This window comes from Clytia hemisphaerica, unplaced genomic scaffold (assembly GCF_902728285.1).
Source record: "Clytia hemisphaerica strain Z4C2 unplaced genomic scaffold, Clytia hemisphaerica genome assembly, whole genome shotgun sequence".
Lineage (NCBI taxonomy): Eukaryota > Metazoa > Cnidaria > Hydrozoa > Leptothecata > Clytiidae > Clytia > Clytia hemisphaerica.
The window spans coordinates 824195-848086 of NW_027104107.1; the positions used below are offsets into that span (position 1 = coordinate 824195).

Sequence of the window (23892 nt, forward strand, 5' to 3'; positions counted from 1 at the left end):
TAATAATCTTTACACTGAATTCATTTAGATCAATATCCAAAACACATCACTGCTTTAGAAACAACTGCAACAATGTTGTTCTGGATATGTCTTTTGCTCTTGAACTCTGTCACTCTCCAAGCTCACACATCACTCATAATATGTAAGTTTCACTTAAAATATTTTTTAAATTTCTTTTCTTTGATTTCTGTTCTTTAATTTCTTTGATTTTCTTGCAAGAAAATACATTCAAACATAGATAGCTATAAGAGCATACTAATACTGAGCTCTTTTGTTTACTTTTTTAGCATGCAACCAAATTGAATCCTTCAAGTTGGCTGCTGTTTATACGCTTCATAGAAATCAAGGATTTTCCTTAAAATGTGTTACCAAAACATCACTCAGTGGAAATAAATATACACATCTAACTTGGCAAAAAAAATTGTTGTCCAGAGGAGTTACAAATTATGTCAATGTCAATAACACTAAAACTCTTATCGATAGACATACAAATCATTCTATTTGGGATGAAGAAGTAATCTCTTGGAAACACTTTTCGTTTTTTGATGCAGGATTGTATGTTTGTACAAATATCAAGTGTAACAAGTCTATAGCTGTTAAACTTCATATGATAGGTATGAAAACATTTTTTGAACATCATAAAACACCTTAACTTTTGCAGCATCCTACAAAATCTGCCATTTTCTATAAAGATGCAGCTGAATTTCAAATTAATAAGCTTTACACAAGCTGTGAAATTGATTATATAGGTTAACAAACTTGTCTTTTTACAGAATGCCAGAGGATTTTTTGAAGTCTCAACTTTTCAGGATTACAGGAAAATTGACATAAATTATTGTTCATTATGAATCTGATTTTTAATTTCAGAGCCCAAATTGCCACAAGTCAGATTATTTGGAATCAATCCTACACTTGTGGAAAGTCAACCTCATAATTTGACTTGTTCAGCTTCCGCATCACCTCCAGCAAATCTCAAATGGATTTCGAAGGGAAATGTTCTGAAAACATGCCAAGGAGAAACAAACTGTACATTGACAGTGAACGACCACAATGAGAATATCCATCCCTATCATTATAATTACACATGCAAAGCTTCAAATGAGCTGGGAACGGTTTCAAAATCAACAATTGTGCATGTCTGGTGTGAGTACTTTATAAATTCTTGCTGGATTCTAGATTCTTAATTAAAAAAACTCGACATTTTGTTTTATTTAGCACTTTTTGAATATCAGTTTGCTTTGATTGAACGTTTGCCCCAAAGTTGCCAATGTCAAAGAATTTATATTGAAATCGTCTTTTGTCGTGCTCAGTATCTTCATCCTGCTTTATTTTACCTTTCTTATTTCTTATTTATTATTTGACTTTGTAGTTGCTCCTGAGGTAGAACGTTCCCATGCTGGTATTTCGAGCTCAAGAAAGTTAAAATGTACCTTGAAAAAAGCTTACCCACCTGCTAAATTCAAATGGCAATATCAACCATTTGGTTGTTTCAAGCAAAAGAAATGTAGTCCTAATGAAACTTGGGCGGATGTCTCTGAAAAGCACTACAAGGTAACATACATTATACATTATAATGAAAATCAACCGTTACGCCTAATTATTGAATCATCCAGATTATACAAAGCTGCCTTCCAACCCAAATCAAGGTCAAGGACGGCTAGAGTTCGTGGTTGAATTGTTTTGATTTCGTATTTTCAGATTGAGCATTTGCAAGAATATGGATACAATGTAACTGAGCTGACAATCTTGAAACAGAGTGTGAATGCTTATTTTCGATGTTTGGCAATCAACAAAGCTGGAAGTGACAGTGACGTAAAGAGAGTCTTGATATCACCTCTAGAGGGTAATCTTTCACATTAATAGAATCTTTTCTAGCCTCCGATTCCTTTTGTAGTCTCCGATTCCTTTTGTAGTCGAGGCTTTATTATCACTACCGCCGATAGTCGGAAGCTAGCTAAACCTTTCTCCACTGTAGAATGTTTTGAAGGCTAGGATCGCATTTGACTTTAAAGGTTTGTATACAGTTGTCAGTTGTTATGAAAATAACTAACCAAGATATTCTACATCACTTTAAAAGGTCATTTTTGGGGTTTTTCTAAATAATCCAATTTCTTTATCATTTTTAGTACAATATTCAAGCAAGTTGAAATTAGAAGTGATTATAGCGATTGTGGTAGCATGTGTTTTGTTTGTGGCACTGAACATTTTCATTTGTTATTACCGGATGCAGAACTTGGATAAACGTTATGCTCGATTCCTCTCACCGTTAACAGATTATCAGGTAAGACAATGCTTTGACCCTGTTTGCACGTTATGGCTCCACTTGCGTAAAAGCTGATTGAAACCTGTTCATTATATCTATTAGCTAATTTTAAGGATGGCGTCAATTCCAACTTGTAGAAAAACTTCAACATGTTTTGAAATAGAACCAATGGAATCATTACTTGTGAAATTTACATGTGGTCTTACACTTAATCATTTTCTTTGCATGTCATTTTTCTTGGTGAAACCATAAATTATAAAAATATTTGTCTGCTGTTTGGCTCCGTATACCCATAAAGTCTCACAAATGATTTGATAGAAAATTTGTTAAAGATGTGTCACTTTATCACTTCGTATAAATCTATCAAAACGGATTTACACTTTAGGAGAGAAAAGTAAAAAAATAGGTGATGATATATGCTTTTGACCTTGTTAATTAACGAAACTTGTTTTTTTCTCCAGATTAAACCGGACGATAACATAACAGAACAGGGAATTTATTTACCATATAATCCGGCCTACGAATACCCTAGACACAAATTAGAGTTCATCAAAGTGTTGGGATCTGGAGCTTTTGGTCAGGTTTGGCTAGCTCGAGGCTTAGACGTGTATAACTGGGGGCTGGACATCAATCAAAACAATAATACACAAAAGAAACAAAGGAAACCTAGCCTACAGGAATATATTCGGAAAACAAGTCGAACGAACAATAACAAAACCAATTGCACCTCTTTTGTAGCCGTTAAAACTCTGAAAGGTCAGCACTTGTTTTCGTTTTGCATGGGAAGTTTTCCATATGGAGAATTAATCTGCTCACTCAATATCATTGTTTTTGTTGTTGAGATGCTGAGAAGAAGATACTTGAGGGTAATCTTCTTTTCGAAATAGAAACGAAAAAAAGCAAGATAAGTTTCTACAAATAGTTTGTGATGAATATACATTATCTCTTTTTTTCGCGGAAACTATTCGTTCCTATTGAAAGACTAATAATCCTTTTGACCTTGAAGCAAACTTCTTTTTATCACGTGTTCCTCGAAAGGAAACCTCAAGAATTATATGTGCGCCTTTGTTGAATTTTAAAGAACATCAGTCAACGTATATCCTACCATTTGCTTAGAAAGCATTTTTTGAGAAAAAAAACCAACTTTCTTCCCCTCTCGCGCTGTGCAAACATAAATTTTGGGAAATTCTTTTGTCAACAGGCGCGCCTCTTTTTCTAAACCATCTTCTACTACTACTATATATCTATATCCAATGGGCTTTTCCAGAAATCCCCCCCCCCTTGTTGAAGGATATCCATTTTTCGAGCTCCACAACCTCCTGGAAGTCTAGCTAAAAGGTAAATACCCCATAGATATCCAGGCATCTTATCCTGTACCCCCTGGATATCCTCTCCCTTTTATAAAATCCTACCCCTCGGATGTGAGATAGGATTGAACCCCTGGATGTCCGATATCCTCAACAGAGGGCACGAACTTTTCCTGGAAAACCCAATCCGGAGGGTTCTTTATTTTTGATGGAATCAGTTTATGAAATTAAAAGTTTTGCTTTTTGTTACAGATGATGCTACAGACGTGGAATACAAAGATCTAGCGTCTGAAATCAAAATCCTCATTTACATCGGGAAACACAATAACATTGTCAACTTATTAGGTGCTTGTACCAAAGGCGGTAGTCTGTTCGCTATACTGGAGTATTGCGCCCACGGTGACCTGAAAACGTTCTTGAAGAACAGCCGTGAACATTTCTCACAAGAATGGAAACTATCGACAGGCAATTTACAGAATGCCTTTTCAGTGGGTGACGCGATGCATTTTGCACACCAGATCATCAAAGGAATGGCTTTTCTACACGGTAAAAAGGTAGGAGTTATTGGTTATGACCGATCTTAAGTAAGTGGGTACTTAACATTAGAATTCAGCAATTTTTATGATAAAAATGGTATTCCTTTTTTTTGTCGGCGGTCCTAAAGCACGCTCATTCTTTTTGTCATAAAGCATGATGCACCGGATTTGATGATTGAGGAGAAAGAGCGATACTTTACTTCCTCCTGTAACAATTCCATGCTAATTTCCTTCATAATAAGAGAGCGGAGATAGAATAGTCAATCTTCCAAATCTCTCATGAGAATACGGATATTTGCTTTGAAGAAAATTTCAGCTTATTTTTGATATTTCATTGATTGGGTGATGAATTATTACATCGTGTTGTAATTTGCGTACGTGTACGGTTTTTTTATTGTAAAACGTTCGAAATAATGTATGACGTCATTTTATCAGCTGATTCATTTCTCAAGGGTATAATTATCAAGTTGATGGGAGTGAAAATTTATACCTGTCTACCTAATTCTTGTCGGAATCAACAGTAATGATAATGAATTCGAGTGCCCGAGGCTAAAATTGAATCAGAAACATCAGAAAAATTGAGATGTCTCTTTAAATTTACAGTAGCTGTAGGTTTTATAATCTAGAAAGCATGCTTTCTCACGCACCATACACCCATACAATGAATGTGCATTCCTTATAACGAGAAAAAAGCTGAAGAAAGATATGATATTTTTTACACCAATTTCAGAACGCGTGAAATGAGATATTTATTTTCTATTAGCACTGAGCATCAATGCTTTGAAAGTTTTCGCACGTATATTATTGCGTCCCTTTCAAGTATTTTGTTAACGTTTCGCGCTTTACCTTTCATGCTCGTTATTACATACTCAATAAAATATCCAGAAACTCGGGTCTCGGAAGCGTTCTTTCGGGATTCTCTCAAGATTATATTACCAGTTATAAATTAACCTTTGTCTGTTCGTCCGTCCATCTGTAACCAGCTTTTCTGGAGATCGGCTCATTATTTTTTTCTGATGTTTTTTGGCACGAAGATGCAGTATGGCAACGCCCGAATTGTGACGGAGCCCGATTTTCAAAAAATATTTTCCGGCCGGAAGTATGCCGGAAAAACCTGTTTTTTTTTGCATTTTTTAGAGATTTTACCATCAGTTTTTTCTGATTTTTTCTGACGGAAATCGCCGTTTTTGCAGATTTTCTTGGCCTTTTTTCTTTATAAATTGCTTTATTTATTCACACAAAAACATTATTGATAACAATGCCCACGATCAAGCATGATTCAATTGTCAATGAAACTGATTTTTGCACCCGGAACCTTCTATTGATTACTTGATCATTTCTTTATAGAAGAAGGTATTTCATGGTGATGCCCAAACTTTTGCATCGTTCGATTACCGTAAAAAACATTTTTTTCAAGCTGGAACTTCTAAAACAGCCGAAAAACGGCGCAAAACGAGTTTCATTGATTTTTTTAATTACACTCGACTGATTTTCATGATTTTTTGTACAGTTAAGCAAACTAGTTATTCCCAAATTGAAAGGGACCCCAATTTTAAAGAAAAAAATAGTTTCGTGTCGCCAGATCCAGAAATGTCCCGAAAAAAAAGTGGTTTTTCGGGAATTCTTCGAGATTTTCTCATTAGCTTTTTCTGATGTTTTGTTTATTTTGAATTTAATGATTTTCTGTTGATCAGCCAGGTTGGTCAATGAATGATCACTTGTTTTGCTTCTTCTTTCTAGCTTATTCACCGTGATCTTGCATGTCGTAATGTGCTTTTGGGTGAACATTTCCGTATCAAGATTTCCGACTTCGGACTTGCCCGGGATATTCAAGAGAATGATTGTTACATGAAGACGACAACCGGCATGCTTCCGGTCAAATGGATGAGTCCGGAAGCCTTGTTTGACCGGGTTTACAACACTAAGTCAGATGTGTAAGTTTGTGTTTTAGCGATTTTGAGTGATTTCAATGTTTAGATATTTTTTCAAAAGTGCATTTCTCGTTTGGAAAGGCTTTTAATGTAAAGTAATTGTACTTTTGAGAAAAACTTATCCTTGTTCCTCGTCTTCTCGACCAAAATTTCAATTTCTATCATGAGTATTTCAACAATTCAACGTCAGGTGGTCATTTGGTGTGGTGCTTTGGGAAATCAGTACGCTTGGTGGAACACCCTACCCTGGCATTCCCACCGAAGATCTATTCTCTTTCATCGACGAAGGTTACCGTATGCCGCAACCTGAAGTCTGTCCAAATGAAATTTATCAAGTCATGACTCAGTGTTGGCAACAAGATGAAAAAGACAGACCAGAATTTCATGACCTAATACAAACAACGGACCAATTATTAAGAGCAAAGCTGCCAGTGAGTTTCAATGAACTAATTCTTGGATAAGCTTCACTTCCTTGCAAAATTAGTATTAAGTTGATACAAGCCTATCATAGCTTCTTATAAGTGCCTTCGTTTTTTCCTACGTGTACAACCGGGTTTAAAAGGAGCCAAGACGAATACAGACAGGTGTCCCTATATGAAAAGGTTTCGGAACAGGCAAACAATTCTTAAAACAAAAACTGTCTTCATTGAATCTTACGACTTAGTCCAATGATACTATTTATTTCTCATATTTCAAGGAAATCCACTATCGGATGTTAGCCAACGACAGCTACATCATTAACGTATCGGACGAACGTTTACTGTCAGAGAATGGTGCATCTTATGCTGCCATGTCCAATAATAACTCTTCTGCTTCACAAAACAATAATGCTAAGCCAAGATACATCTTAGATAACATGATCCGCTTTTTATCACCTATGAAAAGATCGAGACCAACCAGGTAAGTCTGTCTGTCTGTCTGTCTGTCTGTCTGTCTGTGAAAATATAAAATTCTTTGGGGTAGCCTTGATACTGGCTAGAGCGTTATTCGTTTAAATATGGTCTTAAGTTGATTTTTTAGGCCTTGGAATTTTCAAAATTAAAACTTATGATTTTATTTCTTTAATTAATAGACTCTCTGTCTATCTTACATTTCAGTACGACTGAACATCATCTGTTGGGACGTCTCTCTTCGAGTGGCTACAGTGATGTAGTGATCGACCCTCCGGAAGCTGGCGCGTGCGCGTGAATAGCAATTTTATTGGCTGTCAATATACGTCTACCTGTACAAGAAATCAATTGAGTAATGTTGGAATTATCTATTCACAGAATCCATTCTTTTTCGGTGCTAGAAATAAAGGTGGTTGGTGTGAATGCACACATTATGAACCTATATTTATTAGTGGCTTTAAAATTACAATCAAAATTGACTTAAGATGTAAACTTTTGGTAAAATCAACATAAAAATTATATGTTTGGTAGTATTCTATGTGTTACTCGTTGGTTTCTTTCAATCGTCCAACGGTTTTGTTCCAAACAATGATAATTTATTAACATATTTCTGTGTCATTTTATACTTATTTTAAAAAGATTAATTTTGTTTCAGTATTTGAAATGTCATGTAGATAGATATTAATGTTTACCGTTTGAGTTTCTCGACTTTTTCGGGTGGTGAGAAGGTAGGATACAACTTAAACTACTCTCTTATTTTATGAGAACCAGTAAATCTCTGATGATTTTCTCATCCTATTCTTATTTCTAGAGCAAAACTGGAGTATAATCAGTTCACTATTTTTACAAATGTGACCCTTAGTTTGATTAAGATTCCAGGCTCCAGACTGTTCCTAAATTTCTTTTATTTTTCGGCTTTTTTGAGCCTCGTTGCTTTAAAAAAAATTATAAAAAGAGTGTATTGCAATACACAGGAATGTAGCCAATGCTGCTAGGTACTATATCTGAAACAAAGACTTAGATCTCAGGGAGGGGACAGTTACTATGTTACTTTCTGTTCGTGCCTTGATATTAATGTAAATACCGTAATGAAATTATTTTGAAATAATCTTAAAAATATACATATCGTATTGATATCGTGAAAGTTTCAAATACTTCCTATCGATTGTATTAGATGTAAAATTGTATCTTCGAGAAAAGTTTTGAAACTTTTTCGATAGTTCTTAAATTCTTAACAAATTTTGTACATATCTTAGAATGATCTCTAATATATATTAATTATTACGCATAATTATATAACGCAATAATATATTATTTTTTTGTAACATAGTTTTAACAGGAGTGTAAATTTTCTAATATTTTTACTTTTTTTTCTTAACGCAAACAAAAATTTTTAATTTTGTCTTAAAATGTTGGGACTTTTCATATCTTGTCAGGACCTTCCCAAAAAGGTCCCCTTGTTATTTTCTTCAAAACATGTCTTTAGGATTCCTCCATTTCATAAAATGCAAACTTCATATACTTCAGGTGGAGATCATCCTTCATTGTTGATGGATTTTGTTTATTTCTCATGTCATCGTTGTTTTGACTTTTCATTCCGCCTTTTTGTTTGGTTTGCTTCTTCCTTTTCAATTCTCGTTCTTCTTCAGCTTCATGTATTCTCATCAATTGTTGTGATTTTAAAATTAATTCAGGTGTACTTAAACCTCTATCAAATGTTACACTTTGATGACTCGTTTTCGTCCTTTCATAACTTTCCATAGGTCTTTCACGAGTGTCTTTTCTTTTGTGTTCATTTTTTGTCATGTTTTCATTCGAGCTGGCTAAACTGCTATCCAAGACATACCTTTCTGGATGAAGATTGGCATTTTCCATGATGTCTTTTTTCGATGACAAGTATCTAATTTGATCATTTTGTTTCTTAGTTTGTGTAAACGTTTCCTTCTTCTCTTCTAGCTTAGCTGAACCATTTTCCAAAGTTGTTTCTAGAATAATGAAAGTATTTTTTAATTTTCCATTGTTTTGTATGCTATTTTGAGCAATTGAATACAGTTGTGACACTTCATCACTGTGATTCTCATGGGTTTTCTTGTAATCATTATCCAGTCGGTTTGGTACATCAGCAAGCATTTTCTTGAAGCATTCCTGGTTATCAAGTGTTGTTCGTTTAGTGAATTTCAGCTTCGGGAATGATTTTGACTCGCCATTTGTGATTTGCCGGTTTTGTTGTAACAATAACTGTTTCTCACAATTGGTTAGTTCGTATTTTTTATGTAAAGTACTTTTATTACTTTGCAGCTCTGGTGGACTTCGAGGGCTTTTCGACATTTTTGACTTCTTGTTTAGCTATCCCCACGTTTATATTTTTATGATCTTTATTTTTCCTCCTCGATATAAGCAGTCTCCATTTCTTTTTATATTCCAGCTCTCTCTCTCATATTAATATGTCCAGGTTCCAAAAACTATATATATATTTTTTTATAAACCAATCAAGCTCTAAAATCCACTTATATTGTACTAGTAAGTCGAGATGTGATAAATAGTACCTTTCAATTCAACCTCTCGCAAATCAATACACACTAGAAATATATTATTAGTGCCAACATACTAGAAACATGACGCTTTCTTTTTGTATTCTCAATCGAGCCCTCTTTTCACTTCAAGCTTGAATTAAGCTAAGAGTGCGCTGTAGATTATACAAAGAGCACTAACCCTTTAAAACATATTTGTATATGTTAGATAAACAAACAGAATCATGCGAATTAGTAATTAAACTTTATTCGATTTGCGCTGTATATGCAGTTCCGCCAGACTACTTTTACAAATACCTTGATGTTGACTGGAGTTTGAAAAATGGACCCTGTCAGATATGATTATCTGGTAAATTTGGGACCCTCCTGTCAATCGAAAAATCAAAATCGAAAATCTTTTCCATTTTCACCCTGAAAAGTGGCCAAAATGACTAAAAGTGGACAAAAAAATTAAAATTTTCTAACATTTCCACCCTGAAATTTGTCAAAAACTACCAAAACCAAAAGTCGAGCCTGCCAGATAAACATCTTGAAAATTAGTAAATTTGTGACCCTTTTATTTTAATTGTGAGACATTTTTTAATTAACACCCTGTCAGATATCTTCAGAGCCTAAAAAAGGGACCCTGATCACCCTGACCAGCGGCACGTCCCCGTACCCAAATTTGCCTATGTCGTAAGTGCCCCTGGCTTTTTTCGCTAGATGATGAGCAGAAGTCGGAAGTCTAGTTTCGTGAAGTCCTCTTTCGTTCTATTTCTCCCGCCCAATTTAACACCTTTAAGTGTCACAACCGCCCCAATTTGAATTAACTTTTAGTCATAAGCGCAATCCTCAGCTGTTTTTGTATATTGAATTTTTTTGTGTCGTGCGCATTTTATGGAGATTTCTTTTTGTTGTTTTTTATATTGCATACCCTACCATTCAAACATTTGTTTTGTTTATTTAATGACCTGACATTGGAAATAATATTACGACCTTCTCCAGTTTCAAGTATTTGCGCAAGTTAACGGTAAGTTCGTATTATTTCTCAATCCATTTTTATGATAAAAATGATAACACAAAGCACAAAGAAAGGGAGAAGGGAAAGAAGGCAAATTGTATGATGTATGAAAGACTGTTGGTCTGGTTTTGAAGAGCTTGCAGCTTATTTCTTTGTAAATTGTTTCTTAATTTGTCAATATAGACAGCACAGGCTGATGGCAGACAAAGGTCATTTGAAGATATTTTCAGTTCTAATCCAAGGTAGAACAAACTAAACATAGTATAGAAAGGGGGTATTTTTAGTGCTCTATACTACAGTGAGAAAGGGTAACTTGCATCAGTGGAGGCTAACATGCATAGCCCTCAAATGAAAGGCCCGGCTGGTCATTAAAATACGAAAATAAATCGAAACAAAAATGGTAGAGTAGAGCTGCGAGCGGAGCTGCGTATGTGTATTTTAATGACCAGCCAGGTCATTCATTTGAGGGCTATGCATGTTAGCCTCCACTGATGCAAGTTACCCTTTTTCACGGTATGATTGGTACAGTGAAGTCGGCGCGGGTAACTTGCATCAGTGGAGGGAAACTTGCATAGCCATCAAATGACTGACCAATCAAAGCAGCAAAATTTCAAAACAAATGAAGAATGATTTTACGGATTTACTTTTAACCTCACTAGTCCAGACGATCTCAATCGAACGGAATCGACGATCGAACCAGTTGAACCAAATCGAACACAATCGACCGATTGAAATTTGATTGCCGAACGCAATCAAATCTCAATCGAATATTACCGCAATTTTCAGATTCAATTGATGTTCGATTGCGTTCGATTGCGTTCAATCGTCGATTCATTGACCCCCGGATTGTTCATCGCATAATTTCTACAGGAATTCGAAAGTAATTTCATTTGGCTTGTGATGTTTGAGAGCTTGGATGTTGGGAAGCTGCAAGAATAAAGCCAGACGATCTCAATCAAGCGGAATCGACGATCGAACCAGTCGAACAACAATCGAACCAGTCGAACAACAATCGAACCAATCGAATATTACCCAGAATTTTGACGTTCAATTGAGATTCAATTGGGTTCGACAATCGAATTTCAATCGGTCGATTGCTTCAATTTGGTTCGACTGGTTTGATCGTCGATTCCGTTCGATTGAGATCGTCTGGACTAGTATCCGACTTTTAGCAAGCTTTTCCCTCTCCAGACGGCAAAACGGCCAGTTTTAAAGCGCCGTTTCTACCAAAACAGACGGACGGACAGACGGACAGACGAACAGGCGGAAAGTTGCAAATGAAAGGCCCTATCGCTAGCATTGGGCCAATAATAGTTATAAAGAATAATAGATATAATAAAGAATAATTAATATACCCAGACATCTGACCTCAAGGAGAGCAAGTGTTGAAAATATAAATAAAATGAAGATGAAACATAAAAAGGGACTAGTATTTTTATAATTATACGTTTTTCATTTATCTATCAGGAAAATATATAGTTGTCGCTTAGGCAGTGTAGTAAGAAACTATGGGTCAATCAAGAGAAGTGAATACGTACGCTTACTCTACAAAAAATAGAGGTATTTAGGTGGAATTTGAGGCTGAAACCTTTTGTGTTTAAAGTACTTTAGGTGTACTTTCACGAGCAGAAACTTTCGCAAGGATGAAAAACCACGAAATGCATGACATTTACTTTCGCGAATTTGATGAAAAAATGTTTTTCGCGAGCATAAACTTTCGCGAATCGTTGGATAAAAATGAAAATTTTCTAGCGAAAATTGCCTTAAAAGTGAAAAATATTCCTTAAATCTGATAAAGACAGTTGCTCTTCAACTTTTAAAAGGCATTAAAGGATAAAAATATGCCGAAAATTCGATATTTATTACGATTTTGAGGTTTTATAGATTTCCACTTTTTTTGAGAATTTTTCGCGGGCATAAACTTTCACGAATTGCTCTATTAAGAATTTTCAAATACATTTACTTTCGCGAAAAAGGCCAAAATTCACAAAAATCGCGAAAGTTTCTGCTTACGAGCATGAATCTGGTAATGTGGCCCACTTATCGATTTATTAATTTTCCTACTTTAAGGCTTTGGTGAAATCTCTATAGGTATATAGTCATATCAAATCTTATTGTTTCTGGTCAATCTTGACATGGGCAAGCTTAAACAGTCATTTTTTCTGATATAACAGGTACTCAAATTTTCCTAGAGGGGGCTTTCTTTCAAAATGTGAACGGAAAATAAGGTTTTTAAAAAAACGATCAACATGATTGTATAATAATTCATCAACAACATGCTTTTTCCAGCTTGGTTTTTGTTGTTCTCACAGCCAGAGAATATGAAAAATGAAAAACACAGTAAGTACCGCCAAAAAAAGTTTTTTTGGCATATAAAGTCAAAAATGTTGCGGACATAACTTTTTCCGTTCACAAAGTTATGTCCGCACAGATTTGACACAGAAAAAAATTGAAAATCTTTAGCTCACTGGTTTTTACATTTTAAATCCTTCCCAGATAATGGGAAACTAGAGCAAGTTGCAAAAAAACGGCAGTTATCTTGGTCAACGCGAAAAATTATTTTGAAGTGAACAGTGTCTTGCTTCCGTTCACATTTTTGAGTTATGTCCGCACACTATTTAATCCTTTAAATTTTTCAAGGAGTTATCCTTACTCAGCTGAATCATTTTTCTATGTCAAGGGTTACATTTGGGGTCATTTTATACAAATTTGAAGTCTCAAAGGCTATTTGTTGGGAGACGGTGAAACAAAACAGTTTCTCCAAAAATCAGTTATGTCCGCAACAAAAAGTTACGTCCGCAACAAAGCATGAAGTTTTCTCAACCTCCAAACACCAATTTTAGGTTTCTTTGACAAATTATTGCATCTAAGGTCATTTTAAGTTGGTTACAACTAGAAAAAAGTTTCATAATTTTCCATTGGCAAGATTTCCAGTTTATTTACCTCTTTCATATGTATTTCATGTTGCGGACATAACTATTTTGTCTAAAATGTTGCTGATAAAGTGTATTTGCAAGCTGGCATGATGTTTTATTATATGGAAGTAATGCTTAGGCTATTACAAATAGAAAACAAATACTCTGATGCCAAGTTAAGGTCCAAAATGAAAATTTTAACAGAAAAATAAACTTTTTGTTTCTTTGAAAATGATGGTTCTGAACCTGTGAGCTTGAATAAAGGATAAATTATGCATTAATTTGCATATTAAATCCATTGTGTAGTGTTCACACAACATAATCTACTACACATTCACTTACAGACTAGTTAGAATTGCTCCAATAGTTCAAAACAGAGTCATATTCTGTAGCAAATTGTATGTTGCGGACATAACTATTAAAGTATTTATCAGATTTTTAACCCTCTTAAGCAGTTATGCTAACACTTTGACAATACTAAAGAGTTACATTTGTAAGTACCATGCATTTCCTTGCTTTTTTCAATTTTTTGTGTCCTCTAGAGTCGTTCTTCTACTAGAAATATTAGAAAGTTTTAATATCATTGTTGAGTCTTCTTTTGTTCTTTTCAAAGAAAAACATGTAATAACTGAAATCAAACCAAACCAAATCTTTTGGTTTTATATTGATTTAGTCTCAAATATTCCTTAAATTTTGGTAACAGAAAAAGACACTCCAAAATCTTTAAATAAATGATGTAAAATGTTCTATGGTTCTACCCTGGAAGAAAAAAAGTTATGTCCGCAACATAGTATTATTACCCATTTAACCCTTTCTATTGAAAAGGTTGAGTGGCTTTTCAAGGAAAAATCATATTTACTGATTATGAAGATGTACAACAGTTAATGTCAAGCTCAAAATTTCACTTTTAAAATTAGATTATGACAAAAAATGACATATGATTGGATTCTCTTTTACAGATAAATCTTCAATTTTCAGGAAATCATAGTTACAAAGACCTTTCAAGACAACAAATTTCAATGATTAAATTTTGGTTCAAGTACAGCAAAGTATTAAAAGCCAAATAATTACTCAGTTTAATGTTTATTGCTGATTTTAAAGTAAATTTGACAAAAAGTTATGTCCGCAACCAACAAGGTTTCATTTTCTAATTTTTTATTGATCAACTGAAATATAGCAAACTTTTGGTTTTTTTGAAAGCTTATAATGGGTCCTTCAAATCTAGAATGAAGTTACCTGATCATAGCCAGTTTTCTTTTCATGAAGTCAAACTTTATGGGAATATTTTTTAGTATTTTAGATTTTCTTCTGGAAAAAGTGTCAGAATTTGAAAAATATGTCATACTGGACGGTAAAAATTGCTTTTCAATGCAGCTTATTATATTAGCCATGGACTGAAATCTAAGACAAGTATTAGATTATGCATATTTTATCTCAAATGAAGTGTAAACTAAAAAGAGTTTTTTGCCAAATTTGTCTGATCATAACTACTCTAGGTCAAATTTCTGGACCAAGCCAGTTTGATTAAGCCCTGATATTTATGTTTTCTAGAATTGAAGTCATTGATAAAAAGATTATCCAGGAATAAAAGTGAAATTCAAAACTTTATTTTTTCCAAAGATTTTCCCCTATTTGGGTGACATTACCAGATTCATGCTCTTACGAAAGTTTGTACGCCTAAAGTACACTGTTTATGGCTTTCTACCCTAACAGTGGTGTTTTTTAGAAACCAGTTTTCAGTTTTTTACGAGGAAGTGAAAAAATGCCCTATTAGCTATTTACCCCTCAAAACCTACATAATGGTTTTTCTCACATAACGTCATAAAATAGTCCTTTGTTCTTAGATTTTGAACAGTGATTCGCTGCAAAGTTACAAATGTTATGATTAGATCATTGGTACCTGAATATTTTCAAAACTGCATGTTAAAATCAAATTACACCTTAAAACCTACACTATTACACCTTAAAACCTACAAACATTGACCCCTTGATCACAACTTGCCGAAATATTAAAATTGCAATATAGATGCTGAACCTTGATTAAATTGATCAAATACTTGCTATAAATCCATTCCCAAAACAAAACAATATTTGTATTTTTATAAGTATTTCATGCCCATAATGCAATTGCACCTGTTTTGTCAAAAAACAGCTTTGAAGGGTCAAACTTTTATTGACTTCGTTTTTGACATATGGTAATGTTTTTCTAAATCTCCATCAAATTTGTGATTTTTTGGTATGCAATATGACCATGTTTTGAGAAAGTCAATTTTCATATTTTATTGTCCACTAACCTTAAATTCAATTGCGTACTAGGTCCGAAAAACTTGATTTTTTGAAGGCATCTTTGATGAAATTTTGAATAATTTCGAATTTTACGAGACTTTGCAATATTGAAATTCTTGAAATTAGGTATTTTATGAAAGTGAATTATATACAATACTAGCCGGTACCCGGCGTTAAGCTGTAGCGCTGAACGCACTAAAAGTCCTTTGGATGTTGAAGCTGGCTTAAAAAACGATCAAATGAATAAAAAGATATCTTCAAAGTTTGACTCTAACCCTCCCTCGGAGATCTTTTTCTCGCTTTCATAGTGTCCTCCCCCCCCTTTATAAAGGGGGGGATTCTGATTTTGAAGTATGGGGGAAAATGAAAAATTTGAAATTTGCTGGGGGAAAATAAAGAGGGGGGAAAACCATAAATTTAGGAAATTTTGACTGGGGGAACTTCACTGATCTCAAGGTTATCTTATTGCAAAACCTGTTTAAGCAATAAAATCAGCCAACCTTTTTAAATAAACCAACTTTTCAATACAATTTCATTTTCCCAGCACTTTCAAGGCTATATTTTCAAGCTTTCCCAAAATTTCAAATTTGATTTAAGGCATTTTTATGTTAACCATATGGGGGAACCGCAAAATCTTCAAATAGCTGGGGAAATTCAAAAAAGAGGGGGGAACCGAAAAATTTTGAAATATGGTGGGGGAAAGAAAAGAGGGGGGAATGGAGAAAAAATTGGATTTTAGTGGGGGGAACTAATCCAGGAGGACACTATGGCTTTGCTTGCATTAAATACGCCGTCCAGTTTTCGACAATTTGAGAAAATGTCATGGTAAAGAGGAGTGAAATATAGAAATGACAATTCTTTAGGAAAAAGCAGGAAAGCCACAAAGAATAGTGCAACTTTGTTTTTATCAGATTTAAAAAGATAAATAAGTCAATTCTAAATTGCTTTTTTTAAAACCTTGTCATAACTTTTCGAATTTAAACATTTAAAATGACGTACACAGTTTTTAACAGTATCAACCACTTGAATGTTTTTATATGAAGAAAGAGATGGACTAATTTCTTCTCTTGCTTTTTATCGCCCTTTGAATGCTGTTATTGTTCGACAAACTTTTTAATTTTTATGTTTTGATTTACATTTGAAATGGTGTTTTCTATAAAAGAAACTTGTTTTGTTTTGAAAAGAATTCGAATGTCATTAATAAATACGATCGTTAAATATATTCGAAAACATTTCAAACAAAAGAAAAGAGAAAAGCAGGATCGGGCAAAGCTGGGCAGAAATTAAAATTACTACGGTTATTAATAATATAGATTAGATTAAGTTTCGTAGCTAAGAAAGAGAGCCCAAAGTGCAACTTTGTAGGGGTATGTGGTTTTAAGGGGTATCCACTGGTAATAGAAAAATTTTCAAGCAGTTTTTTTGAAAAATCAAAACTTAGTTTTTACTTTTAAGTCTCCTTTTCCCATTTAATATCTAGAAGAAATTCCAGCTCAAATAAACCAAGAGTATAGAGGCTTCAATCGTTTGTGAAGGAGAAAACGTTTTAAAATAATTATAAACACGAAGAAACTTTGAAACAAATGGTTTCCTTAATATAAAAAGGTGGAGGTAAATTCAAAAAAGTGGAAGGGGAGAATGGTCGAATTTTGACAATATTTGAGCGTACATAATTGTTGAATGGTCCCATATAAAAGATTTAAAATCCAAAGCCAAGTTTTGATCCAAAACTGTTTCTTGATCTTAAACTTCTATCATTTTAAAAATTATGATTGCTCTTGTGTAGGAAAATAAAAAAAGAAATGACTGCAGTGATTGCTGGAGATTTCCAGTCATCAATTAATAATGATGAATCAGATGACTTGCCCTTAGGACAGTCAGAACGTGCAGTCTACTTGTCAAACCACTCTATCAAGTTAAAGAAAACACTTGGATTTTCTCATGGCTTTTCACTCATTGTTGGGCTCATTTTGGGTAGTGGTGTCTTTATATCCCCTGGATTAGTGGCAAAGGATACCAGTTCTCCAGGAATGGAACTTGTCATGTGGGCAGCTGCTGGCATAATTGCATTACTTGGTGCTTTATGTTATTGTGAGATTGGCTGTATGTTCAAAATGTCTGGTGGAAATTATGCAAACATTTTCAATATTTATGGAGATGCACCAGCTTTCCTGACAGCTTGGGCAACATGCTTAGTAATCGATCCTTCTAGTGTTTCAGCAATTGCTTTAACAATTGGAACATATTTTGTAAAACCCTTCTATGCAACAGATGCTGAGGGTGAAATACCTGCAAAATTGATTGCTTTTGGGCTTATCATCCTCTGCTTCATTATCAATAGTTCCAGTGCCAAAATAACAAATGTGATCCAAAGAATTTTATCTGTTATTCAAATCTTGTCAGTTGTTTTTGTGATTGTCATCGGAATATGGCAACTGGCTAAAAACAAAGCTGCGAACTTTCATGATATGTTTTCAGGAACGATCGTTGATAAACACAGCCCGTTGCATATTGGGATTGCACTGTTTGGTGCATTATGGTCCTATGATGGATGGGCACAGATGAGTAATGTTATTGAGGAAATCGACAACGTGGAACGAAATTTACTTTTGATTATAGTCACTGGAATACCTTTTGTTATATTTTGCTACATCATGGCAAACATTTCATTTTTATCAGTATTGACACATCATCAGATGGGCTCTTCAGATGCTGTAGCAATTGACTTCATTGAAAACGCACTAGGAATCAAAACATCATATCTTATGATGGTGTTAGTTGCATTATCAGCTTTTGGGACATTAAATGGTACCTTTTTTGCTTGTCCTCGTTTGACAATGTCTGCTGCACGTGAAGGTCATATGCCTTTCATTTTCTCTCTACTTTATAAGAGAAATGAACTACCGGTTCCTGCTTCAACCCTTATTCTGGTTATATCGTCATTAATGTTGTTACCTAAAGCAAGCAATCTCAACACCCTGATCTTACTTTTCAGTCAAGCTCAATGGGTCATTTACACAGCTTCGATCTTTGGTGTGATCATATTGAGGTATCGGAGACCAAACCTTGTGAGACCTTTTAAAGTCTTTATTGGTGTGCCAATCCTTATCTCATTGATTGGTGTTTTTCTTGTCATTATGCCCTTTTTCAGAGACTTTTGGTTATCCTTGGCAATGATGGGCTTTATATTATTAGGAATTCCTGTCTATCTTGTATGTGTCAAGTATGCACCTCGACAGCCTATATGCTGCTTAAACTTCATGGATGCTTTGAACATGAAAGTTCAAAGTCGCTTTAATTTTGTACCTTGCTCGAAAGCATCTTGAATATGTAATATCTAGTAAAGTTGACGATAGTAAAAAAGATTTTAGATTTTTTAACAAAATAATCATAAAATTACTTGAATTATATATATTTTTATATCTTTTATATCATAACCTTAATATATATTAAAAATACCGAGATTCCTAAAACGATCATTTATGTATTGCAACCACCAAGAAATAGACTATCATGAAGCTTTTAAAAGTACTAAAAATTACACAGTGTATTTTTTAATGTTTCCAACACCTGGGGGCGGGGCACTCAATTTCTAAATGACTGCATGTGCCGCCATTTCTAAACGACGCAATGTGCCGCTAAAAAATTGACTTTCAAAATCGGGCCGTTGCAGTGCAGCTCTTGAGCAGTGAAAATGTACCCTTACAGTGCATTTTTCCGAACTTTTTTTACCCTTACAGTGTAGTTTGAATTCGTGTCTTATTTTGCTGAAGCTATGCCCGAAAATAACCCTGAGACACCACCTGACACGATGTGTGCAAAAGTAATAAAAAATGTGAAATAGGTTTAAGTCAAAACTTTAAAGATACATATCTTTACTGTCAGACTTACATTTCAAGGGTCTTGAAAAACCTCCCTTAAGGGCGGCACATGCCGTGGATCGAAAGTTATGAGTGCCCCTCCCCCCGGGGTTCCAACGTAAACAGAGCTTTCATCAAGAATCTTTGGCATACGGAAGATTTACTTCTATCAAGGAACTTTAATAATTTTTATTTAAGTTTCTTGGTTGGGTCTATGAATGGCGGGGGATACTACAGATAATTCATTTGGTTCATACATACACTTTGTTTAGCTTTTTTAAACGTATTTACAACCTTGGAAATTTTATATAATAAAAATTCATTGACATTAAATATATACACTTTGATTTTAACAAACATAGGTTGGGTGTATTGTGCAAGAGTGCCTACTATTTTAATAAGTTTTGTCAAAACACGAGGTCTGATTGCCAAAACAAAGAGAAACATGAAATATAACACTTTCTGTAATTTCATCCAGATTACAATAACCCCGATAACCAAAGTGCAATACGCGAGAGAAAGTTACACAATTTTAATCGCTAGCTAGATAGGAATTTTCTCATTTGCAGTGCAATATGTGGCGACTTTTTTATAACAATGATACTCAAAAATTCCAAAATATAATAACAATTTAAGAACAATGCTGAGCCTGAAATTGTGAAGTTTTAAGCAAATTTATGGTCAGAGTATTAAAATTAGGGTCGGATCATGTTATATCCAAAAATACAGTTTGATGCTCGAAGTGCTATAAAAAAATCAGTAGAGCCTCAATAAGATTTACTATATGAAAAAATAGTGAATCTCCCTGAATAAAATAGTGGAATTTGGTTTGCTTGCATTTCAAAGTCTGTCTTACAACGGACATAGGATGAAGTGGCATGCTTTCACCTCGTGTTAAAGTACATATTCGATTTCAATCTATTTTCAGAAATATATTATTGTATTTACTGTATCGTTGCTTGTAAAATGCTAAGCTCTTAAATGAAATATTGAGAAAAAATGCCTTGTTTTAAACAATGCTCCCAATTATTTTAATACCTCTTTCGCTTCCATTGAAATCTTGAATAAAACATTTTTAGAAAAATTCAAAATGACCTGTACCATCAGCATCACATGTGACCTTCAATATTTTGTAGAATCTTATCTTTTCTTCGAAGAAGATTTTGGTACAGGGTCGAATTCATCATTTCTTTTTAGACAACTTCTCCTCTGAAAAGACACTGTCTCTTTCCCTCTTTCTGAACTAATAGCCCAATATCTGCTAATTTTTATCCTTGATTACAGTATGTCCGCTAATAAGTAGAGGAGAGTGCACCTTTTTAGTTAACTAGTTGCGACAGTTGCGAAAAAGAACTCTAAAATATATTTTTTTTATTTTTTCAGTATGTTATGGAAACTCATATAGAAAGCCATGGCAACAGCAATGCTGGTACCAAACGTAAACAAGGCAAACTCACTGACCAATATCCAGTTGTCAAGAGGAACCGTTTTAATGGAATGACTGAAGAAGAAGTCATGAAGCGGGGACTACCGGATTATTTAAGAGATTCTCTAGATATTGTGTTCGTCGGAATCAACCCTGGGTTAGCGGCTGCATACACTGGGAACTACTACACTGGCCCTGGTAATCATTTTTGGAAATGTCTGCTCTTGTCTGGCTTTATAGAACAACCTATGACTGCTAAAGATGATACGCAATTATTTCGAGACTATAATATCGGATTTACAAACATGGTAGCACGAACTACGAAAGGGAGCAACGATTTATCGAAGAAGGAGCTTGAGGAGGGTGGTAAAATTCTGACCGTCAAAATGCAACAGTATCAACCGAGAATTGTCGTTTTTAACGGGAAAGTCAGTTATCAAGTTTTTTCAAAGAAAAAGAAATTCCATTTCGGTTTACAAGAGGAGTGTGTTGAAGGGACCAACACACGTATTTGGGTGATGCCTTCGTCTTCTGCTCGTTGCGCCCAACTTCCTAGGGCGTCTGACAAAGCGCCCTTTTTTGAAGCTTTGAAACGATGTCGCAATTATTTGAAAGGTGAATCTAATACTGTGGTGGATGAACAGAAAGAATTCGTTTTCGCTAATTTGACTTTAAAAGGATTTCCAAGGAAATCTACTGTGACATCAACGTAGGGATAACAATATCTTTTATTTATTATATCAGTAGAGTTTTATTCTACTCACAACCTAATGAGTATGCTTAGATAGGTTCAGGATATATATTTTAAATTTTAAAGAAAAGCCTTTGATTGTTAAAGTAAATTTAGATTGTCATGGGTAAGTACGGTAGTGTTTGTTATCCTCTGGAATCAATTTAGTTGAAAGTTTTTTGAAAAATAAATGAAATGACTTCCCGCGGCGAAGAATTTAAACAAACTACAGCTGTTTTAAATGCCCAAACAAAGTCCACTTTTAGTTGAGTTACTATGTATTATACTGAAATTAATTTATCCTTAATTTATAATATTGTATTTTATCTTTTATTTACGAATCCTAATTTATACTTTAATGAAAATGTCAATTTTTAAATTATTATTTTTTATTAGCGATAATTGGCAATATTGGCTTTTATGAAATGAATCGATTTTGAATCTTTCTTTGGAACATGAATGTTGCTTTTAAGATACGATTGAATTTGAATCATTAGTGCCCGTACTACTTCCGAATCGAGGCCCTATTCATGCAATGAAATACATTATGATAAAATTAATTATATTACCTGTTTTCAATTTTAATATCAGGGAACCCTCGAATCCTCAGCTCTTTTGGTATTATTTTTTTTTTACTTAACCCATTTGATTTATTTTAATTTAAATTCACCTCGTCAGGCATATTGAATTGTTCCCGACTTTTGATTTTCAATATTTTAATAGGTACTTCTTAGTGAAAGGTCAACGCCTTTTTTCCTCATTCTACTGACCTGAATCCTAATAAGAGATAGCTCGAAATTATTGCATGCTTTGACGAGGGGCGTCATTGAGTGTTATATATCTTGGTTTACAAAATCTTTTATTCCTCTGGTTTCGAAACGTTCCAAAACTTTTCTGAAATTTTGGTTAAGAAATCCTGTTGCCAATGTCTTAACAAATACTCTTTTCTTAAAAATTTTACATTTGCTTACCAAACTACATCATCCTTGTCAATTTTTTTTCAATATTTAGAAACAAATATGAACAATAAAAAAACAGGCAGTGAAACTGAAGAAAAGACCGAAGAATTATGCACAACTTTTCAGAGTCTTTCCGTTATTGATAACTTGACCAGTACTGCAGACCAAGGAAAAGCAATAACATCCGACCATTGTTCAAAAGAAGTGGATATAGGAGCGTTAAAAGAATCGAAACGTCAACACATATGGAAACTAATGGAAGAAAAAGATCTCATCAAACCCTATCCACCTTCTTGCTTCAACAAAATCCCCAATTTCAAAGGTTCTGGTAAGGCTGCTGAAAAATTAAGTAAATTGCGTGAATTTCAATCTGCTCGAATCATTAAAATCAATCCTTCCTTGGCTCAAATGCATCTTCGATTCTTAACATTACGTAATGGTAAGACTTTGTTTGTTCCAAGCCCTGCGCTAGGAGACGCGTTTATGTATGTCGTGGATCCAAAGAATTTAAAACAGTTTTGGCAGTTCAAAAGAGCTTCAAGTAAGGCAGGGGCAAAGGAATTCGGTACTGAGCTATCAATCTCAAGAGACTCGGAAAGTAAAATCGATCTTTATGTAGTGGCTTCAACAGTTGTTTCAGCTAACGGTGTACGTTTAGGGAAAGGTCTTGGTTATGCTGAGCTTGAATGGGCGATATTTTATATGCATGGTATGGTGACGAAAGATACCATTGTAGCTACTACCGTTCACGACAGTCAAGTTCTATCGCCGACTGATCTACCAATATCGCTTATGAAATGTCACGATTTACCCGTCGATATCATTGTGACGCCAACTCGTGTTATAAATGTCCGTAAAAAGTTGATAAAACCCTCAGGCGGTGTTCACTGGGATCTTGTTACAGAGAATCAACTTGAGAATATCCCTATTTTAAAACGTTTAAAACTGTAAATGCCGAGAGCGACGTAGCCTATACTAGACGTCACCCGCGTTTTTTTACGCAATTAACGTCTATTCCACTTTGCGATTTTTTCGAATGTTTTGAGCCCGGGTTTTCGGATTCTGTCCGAATTGTCACGGATTCCCCCGGATTGCCACGGATTGTTTCCGGATTTCCGCGGATTGCCACGGATTGCTTCCGGATTGCCGCGGATTGCCACGGGTTGTCTCCAGATTGCCGCGGATTGCCATGGATTGTCGCGGATTCCCTCTAAAAACGCTGGATTCTCTCTTTTTGAGCCCCAGATTCCCTCTAGAA

At 34.6% G+C, this 23892-nt stretch overlaps 3 protein-coding genes and 1 pseudogene across 4 annotated transcripts; all 4 read left to right on the forward strand.

The window, feature by feature from the left end:
* LOC136813295 (fibroblast growth factor receptor 2-like) lies at positions 1-7988 on the forward strand. Its single transcript, XM_067069809.1, has 12 exons — positions 1-142; positions 288-614; positions 868-1143; positions 1370-1551; positions 1699-1843; positions 2127-2281; positions 2725-3019; positions 3823-4124; positions 5847-6040; positions 6228-6468; positions 6735-6937; positions 7135-7988. The coding sequence occupies exons 1-12, from the start codon at positions 73-75 to the stop codon at positions 7223-7225; spliced, it is 2481 nt and encodes an 826-aa protein (XP_066925910.1). The 5' UTR covers positions 1-72; the 3' UTR covers positions 7226-7988.
* Positions 7989-10319: 2331 nt separating this feature from the next.
* On the forward strand, positions 10320-21956 carry LOC136813297 (G/T mismatch-specific thymine DNA glycosylase-like). Of its 2 annotated transcripts, none has more exons than XM_067069811.1 (2): positions 10320-10467; positions 20903-21955. In XM_067069811.1, exon 2 carries the CDS (start codon positions 20909-20911, stop codon positions 21656-21658), a length of 750 nt encoding a protein of 249 aa, XP_066925912.1. In that variant the 5' UTR covers positions 10320-10467; positions 20903-20908; the 3' UTR covers positions 21659-21955. The 2 variants fall into 2 exon arrangements, with proteins under 2 accessions (XP_066925912.1, XP_066925913.1); XM_067069812.1 differs by lacking the exon at positions 10320-10467 and adding an exon at positions 10532-10667 and having other exon boundaries at positions 20903-21956.
* Positions 17110-20675, forward strand: LOC136813296 (b(0,+)-type amino acid transporter 1 pseudogene; annotated as a pseudogene).
* Positions 21957-22687: 731 nt separating the features above from the next.
* On the forward strand, positions 22688-23619 carry LOC136813299 (methenyltetrahydrofolate synthase domain-containing protein-like). The gene has a single exon (XM_067069814.1). The coding sequence runs from the start codon at positions 22695-22697 to the stop codon at positions 23583-23585; it is 891 nt and encodes a 296-aa protein (XP_066925915.1). The 5' UTR covers positions 22688-22694; the 3' UTR covers positions 23586-23619.
* Positions 23620-23892: the final 273 nt, after the last annotated feature.

Bases quoted from the DNA above. Each gene is read 5' to 3' on its own strand.
- LOC136813299 (XM_067069814.1), top strand. From the start codon at position 22,695: ATGAACAATAAAAAAACAGGCAGTGAAACTGAAGAAAAGACCGAAGAA.
- LOC136813295 (XM_067069809.1), top strand. From the start codon at position 73: ATGTTGTTCTGGATATGTCTTTTGCTCTTGAACTCTGTCACTCTCCAA. The intron at 1,144-1,369 runs GTGAGTACTTTA...TTGACTTTGTAG, and splicing joins AACAATTGTGCATGTCTGGT to TTGCTCCTGAGGTAGAACGT. The intron at 1,844-2,126 runs GTAATCTTTCAC...TATCATTTTTAG, and splicing joins CTTGATATCACCTCTAGAGG to TACAATATTCAAGCAAGTTG.
- LOC136813297 (XM_067069811.1), top strand. From the start codon at position 20,909: ATGGAAACTCATATAGAAAGCCATGGCAACAGCAATGCTGGTACCAAA.